This window comes from Lineus longissimus, chromosome 5 (assembly GCF_910592395.1).
Source record: "Lineus longissimus chromosome 5, tnLinLong1.2, whole genome shotgun sequence".
Taxonomy (NCBI): Eukaryota; Metazoa; Nemertea; class Pilidiophora; order Heteronemertea; family Lineidae; genus Lineus; species Lineus longissimus.
The window spans coordinates 20,648,216-20,668,970 of NC_088312.1; the positions used below are offsets into that span (position 1 = coordinate 20,648,216).

The 20,755-nt window shown below is 44.7% G+C and overlaps 2 protein-coding genes across 2 annotated transcripts; one reads left to right on the forward strand and one right to left on the reverse strand.

Moving 5' to 3' along the window:
* The first annotated feature begins 563 nt into the window (after nt 1-563).
* LOC135488038 (acetylcholinesterase-like) lies at nt 564-6,397 on the forward strand. The gene is made up of 8 exons (XM_064772408.1): nt 564-570; nt 1,096-1,164; nt 2,375-2,560; nt 3,206-3,396; nt 3,872-4,028; nt 4,202-5,010; nt 5,434-5,537; nt 5,741-6,397. Exons 2-8 carry the CDS (start codon nt 1,104-1,106, stop codon nt 5,988-5,990), a joined length of 1,758 nt encoding a protein of 585 aa, XP_064628478.1. The 5' UTR covers nt 564-570; nt 1,096-1,103; the 3' UTR covers nt 5,991-6,397.
* LOC135488037 (uncharacterized) lies at nt 6,368-9,890 on the reverse strand. Its single transcript, XM_064772406.1, has 2 exons — nt 9,801-9,890; nt 6,368-9,384 (listed from the first exon to the last, which is right to left on the reverse strand). The coding sequence occupies exon 2, from the start codon at nt 9,375-9,377 to the stop codon at nt 6,822-6,824; it is 2,556 nt and encodes an 851-aa protein (XP_064628476.1). The 5' UTR covers nt 9,378-9,384; nt 9,801-9,890; the 3' UTR covers nt 6,368-6,821.
* Between the last annotated feature and the right edge of the window lie 10,865 nt (nt 9,891-20,755).

Below are 20,755 nucleotides of genomic sequence, written 5' to 3' on the forward strand. Positions count from 1 at the left end.
GGGGTCGATGTTATCAAGATGTGCTCTGATAACCCTGTGATATGACAGTAGAACAATGGGAGTTTAGAGCTAGGTGTGAGCGGGCTTTGTTTGAAGACAAAAGACTGACCGTTTAGGCTCGGCCTGAATTCCTTTACTGCGAGGTGCAACCAAATGTAATGCCTTGTCTCGGCTTGATACTAAGTAGCACATGGATCGGGCAAATCTAAAATAAGGCGTCGATTGAATAATTTACTTGTACGTACTTCGTATTGTAGATCTTTGTGAGGGTTTCGAAACCTGGCTAATATTTGATTTACGTTCTTGTTGTCAAGACTTAAACACCAATCTTTGCTAAATGAAGGCTGAAGTAAGCTCGTTTATTTCTCTAGGTCAGCCTAATTGCCGCGAAAATATCCTAATTTGTTGCCAGTTTATTTCACCGCCGGTACTTTCGGTAAATAAATTGCAGTTAGTTGTAATTAGTTTTCGATCATAAGAGAAGGTCGTGACCGTCTAAAATTATCCTATAGGCCTAGTCTGGTAGCATTCTTTGTGTAGTTATGCTTGGTTTCAGAGGCATGTCCAATGGTAAGTGATATTTGATTATCAATTTTTATTCTTTAGCTTGAATTCTGTGCATAGCATGATCAGAAAGGTGCAGAGACAATGGGCAGCAGGTCCACAAAACTTACGAACGACAAAGTAGGTGATATTAAGTTCATTTATGCGACAATCTTGAATCATCGTTTATACTTGTTGTAGGACAAATCGGGGAAATCTCAGAAAAAAAATTAAAATTCATTTACATACTTCGTACTCTGTCGTTCGTAGGTCTTGTTAACTCTGCCTCATGTATTCAGGACCGACCAGAGTAACCAGAACCAGGCCGGGGGTGTTGGGAGAGGGACCCGGGATAAAGATAAACTCCGACTGGCTATTTGCGAATAAATAGACATGCATTGTTGAACGAAATTATGACGGAGGGTCGCGGTATACCCAGCATGTTCATGAAGTATAAAGGGTGATTGCATGAAGGCTATCCTGGCGAAACTTCCTCTTCACTACTGACGAATATCAAGATATGCTTCCTTTAATTCAACTTTCTTTGATTAGGGCCAAATATGGGGGAAAGGGCGGTCTTCCACTTGTTATTCTTCATGATCGTCAAAGTTGCAAATTGCGGTAAGTCACAACTATATACTACCAGTGTATGGGAACCATTATTACACAGGAAGATGTGTGCAAGACTATTTTTCATGTGACTGAGTCAAAGTATGACTGAAGAAACCAATTTCCTTAAAATCAAACATTAGAATTTATTGTTCCCGAACACTTTTTCCTAAGTACGGCATTTCCGTTCAACACTTGCATTGAACTTGAATGACCAGAAAGTAGCGACTGACCTACTGAATCGAATTCTGTCCTGAAATGTCGATATATTTATTTCACATGTATGACATCTGGCAATTTAATGATTACACCCTCAGAAATATTGTAAACTATAAACTCACTCGCCGATACTGCATGTACAGTCCTACCAGAAAGTAAATGTCCACCGTTATTTTTAAATATCACAGAAATAAAATAAGATATTTGAATGCGGTTTTCAGCAAAGTATGGTATATTTAGTTGGTCACATATCTGTTGTATTTGGATGAACTTAATTCTATCCCTTCATTATGTAACGAACATTTCATAAATGGTCCAAAAGTGACTTTTTTATTTCATGTGCGGTTTCAAAAATTCACATGATCCCAAGAACTGTGCTTTATGACCATCATTTTTTGTACTTGCAATTCCATAGAATGTGTTCGATAGACATGACAAGTGCATATTTTTGTTTAGGATTTTTATGTTATTTTTTAATCTCTCCCATAGTCTTTGATAAAGACCCCCAATCCTTCATGTATGAGCTGAGTTGGCCATAATCACCCTGACTGACTGCATTGCTGACTCTGAGGGGCGTTCTCAAAGGTCACCGGCTCTCTGACAAAAACAATCACCTGTAGCGAGCTAAAACTAATCTTCAAAATGAAGAATTTAGCAGGAATTTTCTAGTAATGAAAGCAAAAAAAACCTTTGTTGTATCATAGTTCACCCATACATTGTGAAAAAGATCGAAAATGAAATAAAATAAAAAAGTTACATTTTAGACGTTTTAAAAATTGCCTGTTACATAATGTAGCGACAGAGTAGCTGGGCCCAAATACAACAGATAAATGACCAACCAGATATAGCATACTCTGCTGAAAACCGCATTCAATTATCTTATTCTATCTCTGTGTTATTTAACAAAACCTGTGGATTAATATGGTATCAGTGGTTCCATCTGGCCTTTTCGTATGGAACAAAATAGGACGGTTTGACAATATCATCCTCATCTTGTCCGCAGACTACTTCGAGTGTAGAGAGGGTCCCTGTGTGACCACGCCAATGGGAAGAGTCTTCGGGCGCCAGGTTGAGAGCATCCTTGGCAATGGAGACCTAAAGCGGGTCGACACCTATCGCGGTATCCCGTACGCCCAGCCGCCCATTGGTGACCTGAGGTTCGCGGACCCGCAGCCGAAAACATCGTGGAGTAAGTAGACCGTTATAACGCGTAAGAACGCTTTTCGGGAATATGTTATCAGGAACTATACGTCAGTCTTAATTTTAGCTTGGAAAATAGTTGATAGATCACGGAAGAGTACATTTCACGTCTGTTGCCAAAAGTCTAGTTACTGGTACAGAGGGTGCAACAGGGTTATATTTCAGAGCGTACAACGGCTGGTAAAATGTTTGTGTTCCTTTTAAGAGCATTTAGAGACGTCATTCTTCAGTAAGGCCTCTGTTTTAGAAGTAGGCTTTCCTAAACATCCAGTTAAGAGCACGTGAGCTCCAAGTTTGCTCAATATTGAGGGAACTTGGGCGCCCGAAAGAAACGTACATTGACGAACAGAGTCCTAATCTCTGTCGCATGATACCGGAGCGACCCCTGCGACTACCGGGAATTGAATTTGTCTTCAAAGGTGATAGGCGCTTATGTTTCCACTTAGGCACGCTGACAGAAACAAATAGATAGCCTGACATTCCTACACAAAATAAATACCCCGTAGTTTCTCATCGCTTAGTCCGCCGAAATGCCCGCGCTTCGTTATTGGACGATATTGATAAATGAAAATAAACGCTGGGGAAGAGCGTACCATGTAACATTACCTTCCAAACTCCTTGTTCTTTCCTTCAGCTGGTCTGCTCCGAGCAACAAGCTACGGGAAGACATGTTTCGGCACGATCTTCAAGGCTGGCAGATCGCTGGGCCTACGGTATGCGGAGATGTGGAACCCACCGGGAAACGAGGCGGCCCTGGCCGAGGATTGCCTCTACTTGAACATTTGGACACCAACACGGAATACCCAGCAGAGTAAGCCCGTTATGGTAAGGACGCCCTCGTATATCTACCTTTGGCGAAAAAATCGCCAGTACGCAGTAGAGATGGGAAATCGATTGCTATATGGCAACCCATCCTGGTAATAGGTTTGTGTACTTACCCATATGGGAGAATGGGTGCTATAAAGCAAGGCATGGATCTCCCATTTTTATGTGAGCTGCCTGTAGAAAAACAACAATGTACACATCGCCGTGTACATCGTTACACACATGTACGTCCAGGCATCAAGTTCATACTACAGGCTCCGTTGAAATCCAAGATGGCACCCGCTTTGGATTCGATGAGTATCACTGGGAAGAACAGAATCTCTTACTTCTACTTGGTGAATTCTTGGTCCCCGTTCTTATTTAAGGTTGGACACCATCCAAACTTGAACTTCAAATCAACCAAAGCCGCGGACACTTATTTTTTTCTATAATTAGGCAATACTGAATATCAATGCATTCTCAATTTCATTCTTAGGTTTGGATTTATGGTGGAAGCTTTATCACAGGTTCCTCAAGCCTGTGGGAATACAACGGCCAGTTCCTCTCCGCCGCGCAGGATATGGTGGTTGTCTCATTTAACTACCGGGTGGGGGCGCTCGGGTTCTTGAAAACAAGGGATGGCAAAATACCAGGTAAACAGCCCGAATGCTGCACGGGTAAATGCTTTTTCGGGAAATACCAGATTCTGGACAGATTGTGCTCAAGGGCCATACAGGTTCGTGCCATCCCATATTCATTTAGTAAAACGAATAAAAACTGGAAACTGGTGTTGCCTAGGTATTGAGTAGAATGTTCGTTATTTCAGGTAATCTCGGTTTGAAGGATCAGCAAATGGCCCTTAAGTGGGTTCATGAGAATATCCATCACTTCGGCGGCAACAACGCCACGATCACGCTGGTTGGTATGAGCGCCGGAGCGGCGAGTGTGGGCTACCACCAGCTGTCCCAAGGCAGCTGGGGATACTACAAAAGCGCTGTAATGAACAGTGGGTCACCATTTGCCGAATGGGCCTACACGTCCCAAGATGACATATACGACCAATCGGACCAACTGCTGAAGCAGCTGCGCTGTAGCGAAAAGGACAACCTACTTCAATGTTTACGGTCGCTGTCTCCCTTGGCGATCTTTGAGCAGGATCGTGACCTAAAATGGGCGCCAACAGTCGATGGAACGTTTCTCACAGACACCCCGAAAAACTTAATCTCAAAGGGCAAATACAATAAAGTTCCTCTTCTAATCAGTTTGAATAAAAACGAAGGTTCAGTGTTTGCGTACATCAAATTAGGTGATCGATTTACTACGAGAAATGGACGCCTGAAACCCATCACACTTGAACGTTTCCGGTCCAACATGGACACAATATTTCCTGAGACACCGGAAGCGGAACGCGATACCGCCATTGATATGTACACGCAGGGAATTAAATCGAATGGTACGGCGTTGAGTTTGGCCGTCTCGGAAGTAATTGGCGATAGCAGTTTCGTTTGTCCCGTGCTGCGCTGGGCAGACGACATGACACGTGGTAATCACGTGTACTTCCTACGGCTTGACTACCGATCATCTATTGAAGAATCCCCAGAATGGATGGGCGTTTTGCATGGAGCAGATTATCAGGTACGTACGTTATGTAAAACTCCTTCAAGGACACTGAATCGTGGCTATAAGATTAACAGAAATCTAGAGTTTGTATCCGATTCATCCCCATGCGCAACCGGATTCAAAAACTGTCTGAAAACTGCACTCAATTTTCAAAAAACAATGGCACTCTGATTTTTTGTTTTTTCGTACAAAAAATGAAATAGTTTACCAAATTGTTTTATTTCGTCTTAAACCTCGAAGTAACTCCTAAGTATCTGAAAATACTTGCTTTGCTTGAATCGGACAAAACATGGCCAAGAACGGGCTATTTGAAGTGAAATACTGACACCTTCTCCCGGCCATTTCAGGCTTGTTTCGCGTGCTATATCATTTTTTCGTGGAATTATATAAGCAATATTACACTCTTCTAAATGCGACTCTCTTTGTGTCTCTTTTCAGTGGACATTTGGCATCCCCCTTGATCGGGATCGCAACTATCAGCAGCGGGAAATTGATTTAGCAGAAAAGTATATGAAATATTTGGGCAACTTCATCCGCACTGGGTAAGGGTCTTTAGCAAAGACGCGTCCTAGAATTACCTCAAATAACTGCTGAAATTATCAAACAAGTTTAAAACAATTTCCACATTGGTTCATTGAATCTCTTTTTTGCACTTTCTCTGGGGTTTTCAGAGGTCGGCTTCTCTATGGATTGTATCATCACATTTCTGCCGGGTACTACAATTTCTCCCAATTTCTCATTACAGCGACCCAAATGGCGGACGATTACCTAACTGGTATCCGTTCTCAGGTCGGCAGGCACTCTGCATTCAAAACAACATGAGTATAGCCAGTTGTGACGTCATGCAACGATCACGTGACAGGTGCTGGAGATGGAACGCCATCTTGGGTTTGTCAGGATCGGGAACGAAGGCTGCTGATTTCCAGTTGACGTCTCTTCTTTCTGTATTTACTATTTTAGTAATTTCATGCCGACAATTATCGAGATACTTTTAAGTGGAATCAGCTGTCAGAAAGACTGAAATCATTTATTGGCGAGCAGACTTCTTGTAAATGTTTAGTATCTGCAAAATGTCCAGATAAATCGTTTATGGAAAGTGTAATTCCCGCCGCACACTTAGCGATTCGAGGATTGCACAGCACTTAACAATGTGACATAAAATAAGTTGAGCCAACTAAACTAATCAAGGAAGTTTTATAGAGGTAGATTTGCTTAGTTATACTTCATCGCCGAATTTTATAAAATGTTCCCGATTCCTTGTACAACGAATATGATATGTAACAATTAGATGAACGTATGGTACTTTGTTGTCACACACGATGAAGAGCCCAGTGTAAAGGTATCGGAATCCGTAGGACATAATTTCACCAAAATCTTTCAATATAAAGTTATAGTCGCCTGACTCTTTATTTGAATGACTCTGATTTCACCAAGTCCCGTAACCCTTCCGCTGCTGACATTTGTAACAGAGTTTGTTATCAAGTCATGGTGGGTACCCACGAGCCTTGGCATCCATGGGAAATCTTTGTCAATCCGGGTGAAGAATTACTGAAAAATATGCTGCCAACCTAGAAGGACAGTCGCAGATCTAGTGTAAAACTCGACAAGCATGAGTCACTTGCCTTGGACGATTCTGGGTAGCGTTGGTCAATAAGAAATGTGAGATAACTGTTAATAGCATTGGTTGTCATGTTGGCCATGACAGCTTCAATGTCTACTATACGGGCTCCTGTCCATCCGGCCCCAGCTTTTAAGTTCCCCTAGACACAAGAAACGAACCGAGGCTTACTTCTGCCCCATCTGACGGACAAAAGGAGCCTCGGTTTCTAGCCCGAATCCTCCAGAATCCAACCTGGTAGCTGCCGCGTGTTAGGCTGGCGTGGCACCCATTCGGACACCGCGGCTCTATTGGATCTTGCGTATATCTGACTATTGGATTCAAGGACTGTATGGTTGAACTCCACGACATCGGTTTTTGGCATACCAATCTCGATGGCTCTGTACACGGACGTTGGCTTTCGTTGATAGATGATAACGACTTCCTCTTCCTCGTCCGCTGCATGCTGGTCACGCTGGCAATCCCTTAAACAGAGTGCGTGGACAAACCGCTTCATGATCTTGGCAACCTTGGCACATTTCGGGATGTTTAATTTGTGTCCGGCCAAAGCACTCACTTTTGGCATGAAGTACAGTGGGATGAATCCACTAGACAAGCCTTCCTCGACCTGGTCATACACTCGACACACCATTTCTTCAAGACTTAAATTCGAGTGAAGAAACTCGTCGACGTTCTTAAAAAATATCATCTTGAGCATGTAACTTGTGATGTACTTATCAACATTCTTTGGCCATGACCCTTCATCAGTGACCAAGATGCGGCAGACGTCTGGATTCCGCAGGGTCTTGGCCACCAGGTACACATCCTTCACCCGCTTCTCGAGATGTTGCATGTGATAGGTCTCAAGGTGTGGAAATGATATCTTCCACAGGACCTGCAGCTCCTCTTTGGTGTACTCGCACTTCTCTGCTAACTCACTGTTCACATGTGGCGGTTTCGGGACAATGTAGTAACCACGTTCTCGCAATGCCTCCGACCCCAGTAGCCAGGTTTCTACGATAGCGCCATCAGGCCAGTTTTTTACATGAAGGCTTGGCACAAAATCTACTGAGATTGATACATTTACTTGATTTGCCATATGTTTAGGCCTACTCACCCAAGCTAAAAACAACGGTGAAGTAGCTCTCCTGTTCGAATCATCGATCAACTTACGGAGGCTGGATGGCATCACTCTCAAAGCACCTCCCTGGAAGAGACAATGTTTGTTTTTCGCCACATCAAAAAGTTCCGTTCGAATGCAAGAATGGAAGGTTTTGCTTCCATCCATTAACAACTTGCTACGAGGATCCGTGTAATAAACATAGTCATGTCCAGCACTCTTCAGGTAAACCTGCTCATTTTCAACACAGTGGTCTACCTCGGCTAGAAAGTCCATTTCATCAGGCAAACCCACTTTGGTTCCTTCAGCGGCACTGCCACATCCTATTAAACGAATATTTGGTAGCTTTCTACACTCCTGAGCAATCGTTTGCGTCATCATTTTAACATGTTCTGATATTTCTGCAGCTTTGGGGTATTCAATGGACTGAACATCGCCAATTCCAGGGGTACAAACAAGGGACTCCATTCTCGGGCATGCTAAGTGCGGTACAGCGTCCATTTCTACTTTTTCCATTACCATCGCGGTGTCTCTTGTTACGTATAGAGTGCTGTAGTCAACTGTAGAAGCCAGTGGCAGCATATCGAATGGCTTCTTACCTAACGTATCGCGCGCATGAACATCACTCCCATCTATCAACAACAGGCGTACGATATCTAGATTTCCAAACAGACACGCTGTGTGGAGATTGGAGTGTACGTTCGTAACTGGCTCTTGATGACCATCCACTCGTTCAAAAAGCACACGATCATCATCTGTGGGATGGGTAATCCGTGCAATATTCCACCCACATAGTTTATTTGCACCAAGAGTTAACAGCATTGTCAGTATGTCCGAACTGACATCCTGCATAATGCATTCATTTATCTGTGAAAACGATTCCAGTGGTTGTCTCGGAAGAATGATTCCGAAGATATCAGCAATCCTTTTTGTTTCTTGGTTCAACTCTATATCCCCATACACTACCTCAGTCCTGAGTCGCGCACCCCCTCTGAGCAAACACTCTAATTCTTTGACTTCCCCTTCCAGAAGGGCTCTGTCCCCTACTCTAACCCTCCGATACTCCTTCCCTACCATGGGATTTGCCCCACACTTCAGCAAACACTGCAGCATCACCCGATCAGAACGCAGCAGAGCTTCTAACAGTGGTTCAGCACCAGCCAAAATTTCAGCATTTGGGTCAGCTCCAAGTTTCAACAACCATTCTACAACCTCCGTATTGTCCAAAGAACATGCTAAACTGATAGGGCGCCCATGACCTTTCGCACACTGCATGGCTTTATTCATGTTGGCGCCCAGACTACTCAGGGTCTCGACCATTCTAGTGTCTGAACGCTCCACTGCAAGAAAGAGAGGGAGTTCAAAGTCGTAACCCGAATCGACATCTGCGCCAGCCGAAACCAATGCTTCCAGTACGTCTTTATAAAAATCATTCTGCTCAACCGCTACCGAAAACAGTAAAGTATTCAGAACGGTTATTCCCCTTTCTCCACCATAGTTCATGTCTGCTCCCAAGTGGACCAACTCGCTCACCATGACTACGTCGCCGCGCTTCACGGCGTCGAGAAGCACAGAGAATCTATCATACTTCGCCTTGAAGTCAGCACCAAGCCTGGCCAGTGCTTCTATCGTTCTTATCACATTCGACGGATTTGAATTCTGCATGCTTGACCTAACAAAAGAGAACAAGGCAGTAAATCCAATGCTGATTACCTCTTGCTCAAACAAGACACCGTGACTAGGAGCTCTGATCATCTGTATCTTGCCCTTTCTAGCTGCATATACCGTGCCACTGATATCATTATCATACCTGGCGTTGATGTCCGCCCCACATTGCACCATGTGCTCAAGCACATCTAAATCATAGTCAAATGCTTTGACTACTGGTGGCTTATTCATGATCATACTCGTAGACAGGATGTTATCGTCGTACTCCAGGAAAAAGTTAAAAATATCGAGTGCATCTGATTCTACTGCTTGGTGAAGTAATGGGACTGTGGTGAAAGGGATGTTGAAATCAGCCCCCAAATGCGCGAGACAAGTAAACACGCCGAAGTCAATGCAATTTGCCAGCAGCGAGTGATTTACTGGCGTTACATTCCGCACTTCCAATGCGTCTGTATCTGCTCCATGTGCCAATAGAGTTTGAACAATCTTGAGGTTTCCTGACTTCACGGCAGCATGCAAGGCCGGAACCCTAGCATAAGACACGTTCACGTCAGCTCCGAGGTAAACCAAGTGTTTTATAACCTCTTTCTGGCCAGATTCCACTGCCATCTGAAGTGCGGACAAACCAATGAACATTTCCTCATTCGCCTTCCCGTATAACCCCAGCTCAGTCAACACCACTACTGCCCGGACATTCCTGTGGCGTATCGCCTCGTGTAAAGATGTTTTATTCGACTGGTTGAACTTAGCATTAATGTCCGCACCTAAGCGGAACAAAAGATCTATGAGCCGGATTTTTTGCTTTTCAACCAAATCCATTACAGCCAACCTTAATTTCTCACTCCACAGAAGCAGCTTATCTCTGCACATCTCAGACAGTGACGGGAAAAGCTGTGCCATTATCCTTTCTGCGAAGAATTCCGTGACTATCTTCAAAAAAACAAAATGCAATGGCGTCCATTGTTGACGGTCTCGAGCATTGACGTCTGCCCCTAAACTAACAAGATGTTCAATCATTTTCGTCCTTCCGCCGACCACCGCAGCGTGAAGTACGGTTCTCCCCATGCTGCTTCTGCAGTTTACATCGACACATTCCTTGCACACCAATCTCGTGACTTCTGACTTCGAGTTCCATAAAATAACTGCGTTTTCGAGTTCTATGAATTCGGCCATGATTTGTCAATTAAAAAGAAGCTGGGGCTTCCGATCCAAAAGGCCAATCGTCATCCGTCTCGGTATTCTACAATACAGATTAGAGGTCAGAGGTCATGCAAATGTTGTATCAAGTGAGCAATAATTTTGAAGCGATGGTGGGGCAGCGCTAACTCCTCCCCTTAACCACATTATAGTCCACAAACAACGCAGGTGTTTTTGATGTAAGTGCTCATTTTCAGTCAAAAACACGGGTTGGGTTAGGTAAGGAGTTTCAGTTTGTTCCAATAATCTACTTGCCTCACGGATGATCCCAGAACCTCTAGCACGATATCCCTTCAGGGTGCGACGACAAACCACTTTCATTTATTCAACTGTCCGACTATACAAGTACGGTGTATGATGGTCTGTGGTGCAATCTATACGTGTGCGAACTCATTTACGAGACACTCGTACGTACAGCACGCGATAAAATTGGCGTCAACCAAATAGATATCGTATAACGGTACTCCAAACCTTGCAAGTCCGACCTTGGACGACGAACATGAGATGCGTAGTCCACTCAGCCACGTAGAAGTGTGATTCTTTTTGATGTGAGTGTCCCTTACTTTTCCTTTCTCCGCATATACCACCAAGACGATATAGGTCATTCCAACGATCGATACACGCATGACCGACAGGCAATACGAAGGCATGACATAGAAATGTGTTTTTGTGTTCCAGGTCCGTTTTCAAAAGATATATCTCGGTCTCTCATAAATAGGAAGAAATAATTCATATGGCATTTATCGCTTGTTCGTTCAAGAGATAATGCTGCGAGTTGAATAACTCCGAGGTGTTTGAAAGGAACAACTAGGGCGTGGGATTTACCTGGCTAGGAGAATAATATACGAATGGAAGTGACTATTTGGCAAGCCCGGCTTACCAAACAGCGCCTTTTTTCTGCCCAAGATGGAGAGCCGAGCTCATGCATATTCAACCATCCAGGAGCTCATTATCATTCGTGGCAACACGGTCAGCAACACTGGAGTAACAGTGAAACGCCTTTAGAAATGCACACTAATGCATTTAACATGCTTATCAGTTAAATCACGTTTATGACTTTTTTTTGTAAATCCATACAGTCATGTACATGTACATGCTTCTTCATGGATTATTGACCAAAACCCGAGTTTAGTAACAGAAATTGAATCGAGAGCGGGAAGTCGGCCATTGTTAAATATGCGCATATCAATTCGAATATGACGTCACTGCTCTCTGATTGGCCAACATGTTTTAACCTCTCCGGCTCGCCAAAGAGGGTAGTATTTTTGCCCTGTTTGGCAAGCCCGGCTTGCCGAACAGAGTTGATTTTTAGTGCTGTTTGGCAAGCGGCTCTCCAAGCAGGGCAAAAAAAGATGCCTGTTCGGCGAGCCGCTTGCCAAATAGACCCGGTGTAAAAGTAAAAAGTGTCCCCCCTAGAAAAAGTGTCCGGGCCTATTGTATTCTGACAGATTATGGCATATGGTTCTATAGAGGCAATGACCGTCAACAGCTCAGCGCATAATAGAATCCTTTGTTCCCGGACATTTTATCCTAGGACATTTTAAACTTCTGCACCGGCCTATACTAGTATATAATAATTGACACCATGCGCCGCCACGTGTATGATATCACACTGATGATGTTAATGATTTTCGCCAGTGCTGTGAGGCTGTTTTGGACATGGCTTGCGAATTTCAGGCAGGCTTAGGCTACAACCTGTTCTAGTGCATTGTTTATGGTAGTTCAAATATATTTTTTGATGATCCTGTTTGGAGAAGTTGCGGTCCTGCTGGAAGCCGGTTTTGTATGGAAAACCAACATATCTTATGCCCAAGTTGGCCCTTCAACAGAAATCCTAATTTTGTCAATTTTTTTAAAGGGGTGTTTTGCTATATTCGGGCGGCTAGCTTATAATTGGTCCCAGTTTTTACCATCTTCGTCTGGATTAACTGTGTAGGCCTATGGAAAACAGTTGCGAGGGTGTGCATCGTTTGCAGTTCTCACTACGAGGGAGCCGCTGTGGTGTAGTGGCTTGGACTCTCGACCAGCGATCAAGAGGTCCCGGGTTCGATCCCCACTGTTGGCGTGAGACTGTAGGCAGGTATCTTTGTCTTACTTGCCTCTCTGCACCCAGGTGTATAAATGGGCACCGGTCAGAAATGCACAGATTGTAGCGCTGGTTGAGCAGCTCATCTATGGTCTGCTGAAAGGTTTCAGGACAGACCGGGGTTAAAGTGTAAAGTCGGATGATTAGTTGATATCAGACTATAAACCCTAAACTTTAACTTTTTTTTTACTTCAACTCTGGGAGAGAACTACGGTCGCCTATCGCGATAAGCTTGATATTCTGGGTCGAGAAACATTTTAACGTATCATTTTGATGACCCTCTCTAGTGTTCAGTTACCAGGGATTTCGAAGTGGTGGTTTTGCTGATTTGCGATAACCTTAAAAGTATGTACACGCATTTTATACGAAATTCATAATCGTTGAACACATCAGAGTTAGAGTTCTAGATCAAGTCCGCTTTTAATGACCGATTGCTTTTTACTTTTGCTTGCATGTATGTCATTGAATTCGATTTTAAAAGACGACAGGTCGTTTAAGACGGGACGAAGTGGAATGCGTTGTTGACAGAACCAAACTTGTGGTGAAGCGAAGCACTGCGTAAAAGAACATCATGGTCGACATGTATGACTTTGCTACAGCGGTCCTTAAACATTTTAGAGAGATTCTAAAAGTTTCATTTATTAAAAGCAGTAATGTTTCCAGTGTGTTTTAAATTTATATTCGCTGAGCAACCTTGCACAAAAATCAAAATCTTGAAAACTATAAACTGGAATTTATAATCATTTAGTTAATAATGAAGGGATTAAAGGGTTTTAATCCCGCAATAATCCCCGGCATATTGCCGTATATTATTAGAGTCACGATTTAATCCTACCTTAAACTGAAAGCAAGTCTTTAACTTAATAATCAAATTGGCCTATATTGTATACTTAATTGGCTCAAAGCTTGAGAAACTCACCCCACAAGGCCACGCGTATGACATAAGGGGTCTCTTTGAGAAGCGTGTTATAAACATGGTCGACTGTTTGATTTGTAGGCAAGCACTCTAATGTCAATATATATCAACTTTCTCTTGAGATCCTGGAAGAGCTCTTTTCGATATTGGGAGTAACGTTTTCGACTACCACCAAAGGGAAACACACACATTTCCAGTTAAACTGAATTAGTGAGTACAGAATAGAAGATTCTTCTTTGCGCCTTGATTTGTTTACCAAAAATCGGAGGTATCAACACCGGAGCTTCAGAAAACACTTTGGCATTGGAGCCAACTGTATGACAGCGAACGGAAATTCTGTCTTAAAAGATGTCTGCGGAACGCAGGATTTTGTCATGATCTCATTGATCTCTCTGCCTTTTCAATGGATAATGGCAGAGTCGAGGGTGTAGAAAATGAACTGGTGTCATCAGTACGTCTATGGTTGATCGGATGTTTACAATTTAAACGATGCGCACTTAAAGTGTGTGATGTCAACCAAAAACTGTTACACGATTTAAAACTTGGATAGAATTGAGTGGAACTTAATCGATCGTGGAAAAGCACTTGCTTGACCATCAACAAGGCATATACATGGACTTTGTGTTGGGGTTACAACTCCAGACATATTTTGCGCAGACGGCATCTACGGACTACATTTTCTCTTGGAAAAGTACATACTTCTTGAAAAACTGACCACACCACTAACTAGCAGAACCACGTTGCTTCAGCTTGCACAGGGATAGGGCCTAAACTTTCTTCGATGTTCATCAGACCAGCAACGCTGCCAAGATCCCAGATGACATCGATGGAGAAAACATGGCATGCTTAGAATTTGGGATAAACGAAACGATGTACGGGTAATAACTTGACAGTTCGATCGGATATATTTCCATAGATTTCGTTCCAATGAAGATGGAGAGTTTCTGGAAGCAACTGAATGATGTCGGCCAACCACAAGACGCAAGGAAGCCCACTCGTCTCCGCTTCCCTTTGCTGTCTCCAACGAGGAAGGAGTCCAAGGCATTCTACAGGAGACGAGGCAGGCCTGGGTAAGTGAATGCCACTCAGTGACAGACATGGCAACTTTGTTTTCGACACTTTAAGAAAGAAATGTTTTCCAAAATTAATGGTAACATAACTTTTGGGCGGTTTCACATAGTTTGAAATACCACACCGGATAGCTCTTGGCAAAAACCCAAATGCAAATGGTTTTCTCGAGAATTATATTTCCCACTCTAACTTGTGACAAGACCTTTGAAATTCTTCTAAAGATGCTGCGTAAGTTTCAACGCGGGAGTTGGTTGATTGCTTTAAAACGTGGACAGAGTACAGCTGAACATACCCGGAAATTTAGTTCGGTATGACTACTTGCCGCTTGGGTTCAGAGCAAAATCCAACCCAGGCATCACCGGTTTTACCCGTAGGTAGCTGCAAGATTTAAATCGCTCATTTGCGAGGCGTTTTACCACTGCAATATAAAACACCACGCGCTGAGCAATGATTTCACTTGGAACGTCAAGAGGCACCTGTTTGTTCGGGGTTGATGTTGATCGCACGCAAGGCCTTGGACCACCTTGGTTGGCATGAAGCACGGACAATAGGTTTCTTTGTTGGTCAGATAGCACAGTATCATGGATCCAATATCATAGTTGTCTATCCCAGCATGCCTGTTTTACAATCTCCTCTCCCCCATTCCAGTCTCTCCTACGACGCCAGAAGCTACATCGACCACATGCCATACGTGCCCGAACCATCTTCATACCGTTCAGTCAGCGTGGACTCCAGGCTGCCCGTAATCAGACAACCTTCGTGTACGATGAAGCTACCCTCGGCAAAAAAGAGGGAGTCCAGCCGAGAAGTGTTGAAGAGGCTTTCACGGAAGCCCGCTCTTGGTAAGGAGGATGCCTTTAAACTCATAGAGACAATCGCTGACGCTCTGAGGGACAATTTTCAGGAGACCTGCAAGCGAGGAACTGTTGTTCTGCCCTCCATTGCGGGGTATCATCCACGGAGCAACTCGCCAACTTTCACGACACTACTCGAAACAAGATTAGATCTTGAGAAAGCGTTCAAGAAAAAACTAGTTGAAACCAAGGAGTTGTGTGACAAAAACTTGTTAAACTTTCAGACTGTTTTAGAGATATTCTTCAAGAAGGTTGATGGGTTTGATCAGGAGGTCGACCAGGGGTGGCCCTCCAAGAGCAAGCCGACCCAGGGAAGTGAGCTCTTTTCCATCCCCGTGATCGGGGACAAGCCCAAGATGGAACTATTGTGGCTGCGGTCTAACCTGGAGGGGCTGTTCCCTGAGCTACGACAAGCAAGGACGGCGAGTCGTCAGACGAAGCGGGAAAGAGACAGCCGGTTACGCATTTGTACCAGTCGCTTAGAGGGACCAGAGCCTGAATTGTCACCTCTTCCAATCTGGGCAAAAATTCGCCACGAAAACACCCCGGTTGTTCCACGATCTCAAGACACGAACCGCGGCTACCGATCAATCACCCCGGCAAACGAGACCCAGATGAACCGTGAGCGCCGCCGGACCCAAACCGAGACCGACCTCGGTGACATCAAGAAACGAATTGAGCAGATGACAGCGCAATTTCAAGTTCCCCAACGTCTCTCACCGAGGAGCACGACGTTTGACAGCAGCAGTTGTTTCGGGGACGACACACGATCTGATTGGAACCAGTCGTCGTTTCGGGACGACAGTGTGGATATTTCTTCAGTGACCGATCAGAGAGAGTTAGAGCAGCAGCGCTTAGCTGTAATCAAGGACCGTAGGATTAAAGAAATCCAAGAAAAAAATGAGAAAGTCAGGCCAAGTAGCTTTGATGCCGTCATCACGCAGCGGACGAAGACGAAGGCTGTTCGGCGGTTGTCGGGATTGGTCGGGCTGTCGTCTGAGGAGGCGAAGTATGTGCACTCGACAGGTGATCATCGCGTGATCAGCACTCATTACACAAAACAATATGACCATATACCCTTGGACTATCTACCAAATGCTGACACGGACGAGGAAGAAGAGGACATTTAAAGGAGGGATGTGGACAATGGCAGACGAACTGTATTCCCTTTTCGATTTAAAACTGATGGGATTTCCCCGTTGCCGCTGGCGTAACATGTGTGGTTGTTCCCTATTATATGGAATAACTGAAATATGGGCCATATTTCAGTTATTCCATGCAATAGACAGCTATAAGGCGTACGGAGCAAACATTCGTGGGTCAAGATGCTCACTGTGACTTAGATCAGGTTTTAGGGATAATCAGATAGGAATATCACATCATAAAGGTATCGTGACGAAATCGTTTGTTTTTTGTATGATTGTGGCAAGACGCAGATTTCGCAAGCATACGAACGAAGACACGAAGGCATCAACGAGCCTTTCATTGCTCATTTGATCCAAGAACTTATATGCACGGTCAACTCGGTGTGGTTGAAAGTGTCTTATCTCTTTGATTATGTTGGTAGGAGCTCACAGGTCCCATTCAGTCCGTTTGTGACTGACTAAAACTTGACCTGGCTGCCCCACCGAAACTGTGAGAGAGACAAGACGGCCACAACCTTACCGAATCAGACTTGACAGCTCAACAGTTTATAAATGAGGTGAGAGAGAGGAGGCAGCCAGAACCAGACTGATTCGGACCTGGCTACTGATCATTTCGCCGAAACTGTGAGAGACATGAGACAGTCACATCTTCCTCATTCTGTTGGCAACACGGTTGGGTGGCCAGGCTCAATTCGGTATGGTTGTGACTGTCCCCCATCTTACACTGTGTAGACAACACGGTTAGGTGGCAAGTCCCTATTCGGTATGGTTGAGACTGTCTCATTATTGCATCTGGCCTCACATTGGAGCAGTGCGACCCGATTCGGCATGGTTGTGACTGCGTGATCTTTCTCCCTGTACTAGCAACACGGTGTCTGTGATTAGGAATTGCTGTGACTGTCGCATCTTTCTCACTGTAATGGCAACACGGTTGGTAACCAGGGCCCGGTTGTTCAAAGCTCCGCTATGTACTAATTGAGGTTTGGCGGCCGCTAAACAACTGTTATCTTAGCGTGCCGCCAAGTTTGCTCCGCTGGTCCACGTTGCTGCTATGCCACCGCTATAGGGGAACCCCAAGGGTCCACCAAGAGGTTCCGCAAAGTTTTAGCCAGGCTCAATTCGGTGTGGTTGTGACTGTCTCCTCTCTCTCACCGTATTGGCAACACAGTAGAGTAGAGGCAGCGCGACCTGAGTCGGTATGGTTGTGAGTGTCTCATCTCTCTCGCTGTGTCCTGCCCGGGTCAATTCGATGTGCAGCGAAACTGAAATAGATAACACAGCCACAACCTGACCGAAACAGACTTGACAGCGCCACCGTTTTATAAACAAGGTGAGAGAGACAGCCATAACCAGGCTGAATCGGACCTGACTACCATTCGGTTCGCCGAAACTGTGAGAGACATGAGGCAGTCACATCTCTCTCATCTAATTGGCAACCCTGTCGAGCTGGCTCTCTTTCGCGATCCGATTCGGTCTCGTTGTGGCTGTCTCGTCTCTGTCATTGTTTGGCGAAAAGGTGGGCCAGCAAACCTAGATTCGGTGTGGCTGTGACTGTCTCTATTATCTTGCTCACTGTGTTGGCAAGACGATGGAGTTGCCAAGTTCAATTATTAAATTGGTATGGTTGTGGCTGATTCGAAAAAAAGTTCGCTGACCCACCGTTCACCCAAACGGTGAGAAAGATAAGACTGTATATAACCAGACTGAAGTGTCTTTGGAAGTTCCACCGTGTTACCGACATGTTCTCATCTCAGGTCTGTAACTGTGCTGGCAAGGCGGTGGCGCGGGCAGGTGTGATTCGGGGTTGCGACTGCCTGGTCTCTCCCACCGTGTTTGCAAGGCGACAGAGGTCATGGTCAGACAAGAAGAAATCTCTTATATAATTAGAAGCAGCAAATATTTCTTGCTTTTAATCCGGAATATTTAAAGTATCACGTGCCTTTCAATTCATGGCATCCTCCCAGATAGACCGAGCTGATCGGCCGACAGGGCGGGAGTCACGACATTGCACCACAATCTCACAAGCTGGTGCGGAGGACAGAACAATATACATTGTACTATAGGTCTATGAATGCTTTCATTCATTCAAATGAAAAAAGAGAGAAATACCACGTGTCGAAGGCAGCGTTATCTAGATTGACGTGTGGACTAAATGACGCACGGTGGCAGATGGTCGCATTGACATGTGCACACAACCAGGCCCGGTATCATAGACCTAAGCCTTAGTATGTTATTGTCACATCTAACGCGGGTTATGACTGTCCCGCAACAGTCTACCTGATCTGGCGATTCTGCGTGTATAGGGATGCGCACCATATCATTCCCGGAATATGATGCTGAGCTTTCGACCAGAAAACATTGACTCAGAACAGTGTGACAGACGACTGCTTTGGATTTTGTCTCTGATGCAGCCAACACTTTCAAGTTCGCAGAGGAGAGTCTTGTTTCACTTGGAGACAGTCACAACATTGAAAGGAGTTTGTGCTACTCACGCCCTCCCATAGGACAGTCACAACCATGATGGAGACACCACAAAATATGTTTGCGTTTGCATCTCACCAGTGACGTGCACAGGACTATACTACACTCTGTCCGCAGTGGACAGGCCTCGACCCTCACTCTAACCCCATAAGGAGATCCAACAAGGGTCCTGCCGGGAGTCTAAGGACTACAGGATTACATGACATTTGGTCAAGCAGTAGATGAACAAATATCAAGATCAAACAATACTTATGTGTGAATAGTTCTCATTTAGATTTTCTTGTCACATCCTTCAAACGGCCAGCGGAGGACTATGGACAAGCAGGAATCTTCGGACAACCGAATCGGGTGCAGGAAAGTTTGCGATGAATGGTAAAGGATACCCTGTAGTAACGCGGCCGGTTGTTTTAATGTCGTCCTCTCTTGTTTGTTGCTGAGCTCAGCTTCTCAGACTGTTCCTCGGACATCGGACATATTAGATTGTTCGTGACGTTATCTCCTCTAGTCGGTTAATCAGCCAAGGGCCCAAGGGCCCGGTGTGTGCTGGTTCAAGACAGTAATTTCGGATTGTGACAGATTGCGAGTTTCTGACATGTATGGATATACATGTATGTTTTAGACGAATAATTCAAGATTGTGCCTTTCTGACACACCACTACCATTTAGATTTGAGACTTTAGAGAAATATTACAAGGGTATGTCCGATTTCTTGTATATGGCAAATGACTGAAAGCGGCGCTTATCCAAGTTAGAGTGTGCTTATGAAAAAGACATAATTTCTATAGATTTCCAAGGTTGGGACGGATACTAGAGTCCAAGAGAGCGCCAGTTAGCAGTAGTTTAAGGGCGTGGCTTTTAGGTCAGATTTCGAGGTTCCGCCCCACAAGGACCTATGGCTGGGATACATAAGCCTTGGCCAAAATTGTGCCCAGTAAACCACCAACTAAATAATGGCGCAGAGCAGAGAGACAGCAACTGCCGCATCCAGGGCCATGAGGAAATCTGGGCGGAGCAAGCGTGGGAGGCTTCCATAACAACAAACTCGGAATGCGCCCAATCAGAAACCAAACCAGACCTCATCCATTGTCACATCCTAACATATTTCATAATCGGCGTCATCCTAGTTGTCTGTGGTTTGATAAGTTGCATCTGTTTTGTAGTGTACGGCATGCTCTTGAAACTGTACATTGCGGAGTTTGCCGCGGCTGCGGTTTTATACACGGCCACAGGGGTGTCTTCCATAATCCTGTCCAGCCCAATAAAATCAACTCATTGGAGGATCTACCTTCTAGCCGTGGCGACTGCCGCAACCAGTTTAGGAATTGCTGAAGTAGCTTTACGAATCAACGGGATACGGTCGGCAAATAAGATGCTCAGTATAAAGGAATTGGGGGAGGCGTACTACAACGCTGGGAGGACTGCTCTGATCATTTCGTGCTTGTTCCTGTTCCTCGGAATCATGGCAGTAGGTCTCGGACTCGCATTGTTAGTCTTGACCGCAGGCCAACAGTTACAGGCAATGGGACCAAGGGGAGGATTTTCAGGAAGTGGCGAGTTTGATGACAATAGACGACAAGAAATTCACAATGTTTTCTATCCAGTGACAGTGGTGTGACTTAGTGGGA

Coding starts and splice junctions, on each gene's coding strand:
- LOC135488038 (XM_064772408.1), top strand. CDS start 1,104: ATGGGGGAAAGGGCGGTCTTCCACTTGTTATTCTTCATGATCGTCAAA. Junction 3,397..3,871: donor AGCAGAGTAAGCCCGTTATG/GTAAGGACGCCC, acceptor TTTCATTCTTAG/GTTTGGATTTATGGTGGAAG. Junction 5,538..5,740: donor GGCAACTTCATCCGCACTGG/GTAAGGGTCTTT, acceptor TTCTCATTACAG/CGACCCAAATGGCGGACGAT.
- LOC135488037 (XM_064772406.1), bottom strand. CDS start 9,377: ATGCAGAATTCAAATCCGTCGAATGTGATAAGAACGATAGAAGCACTG.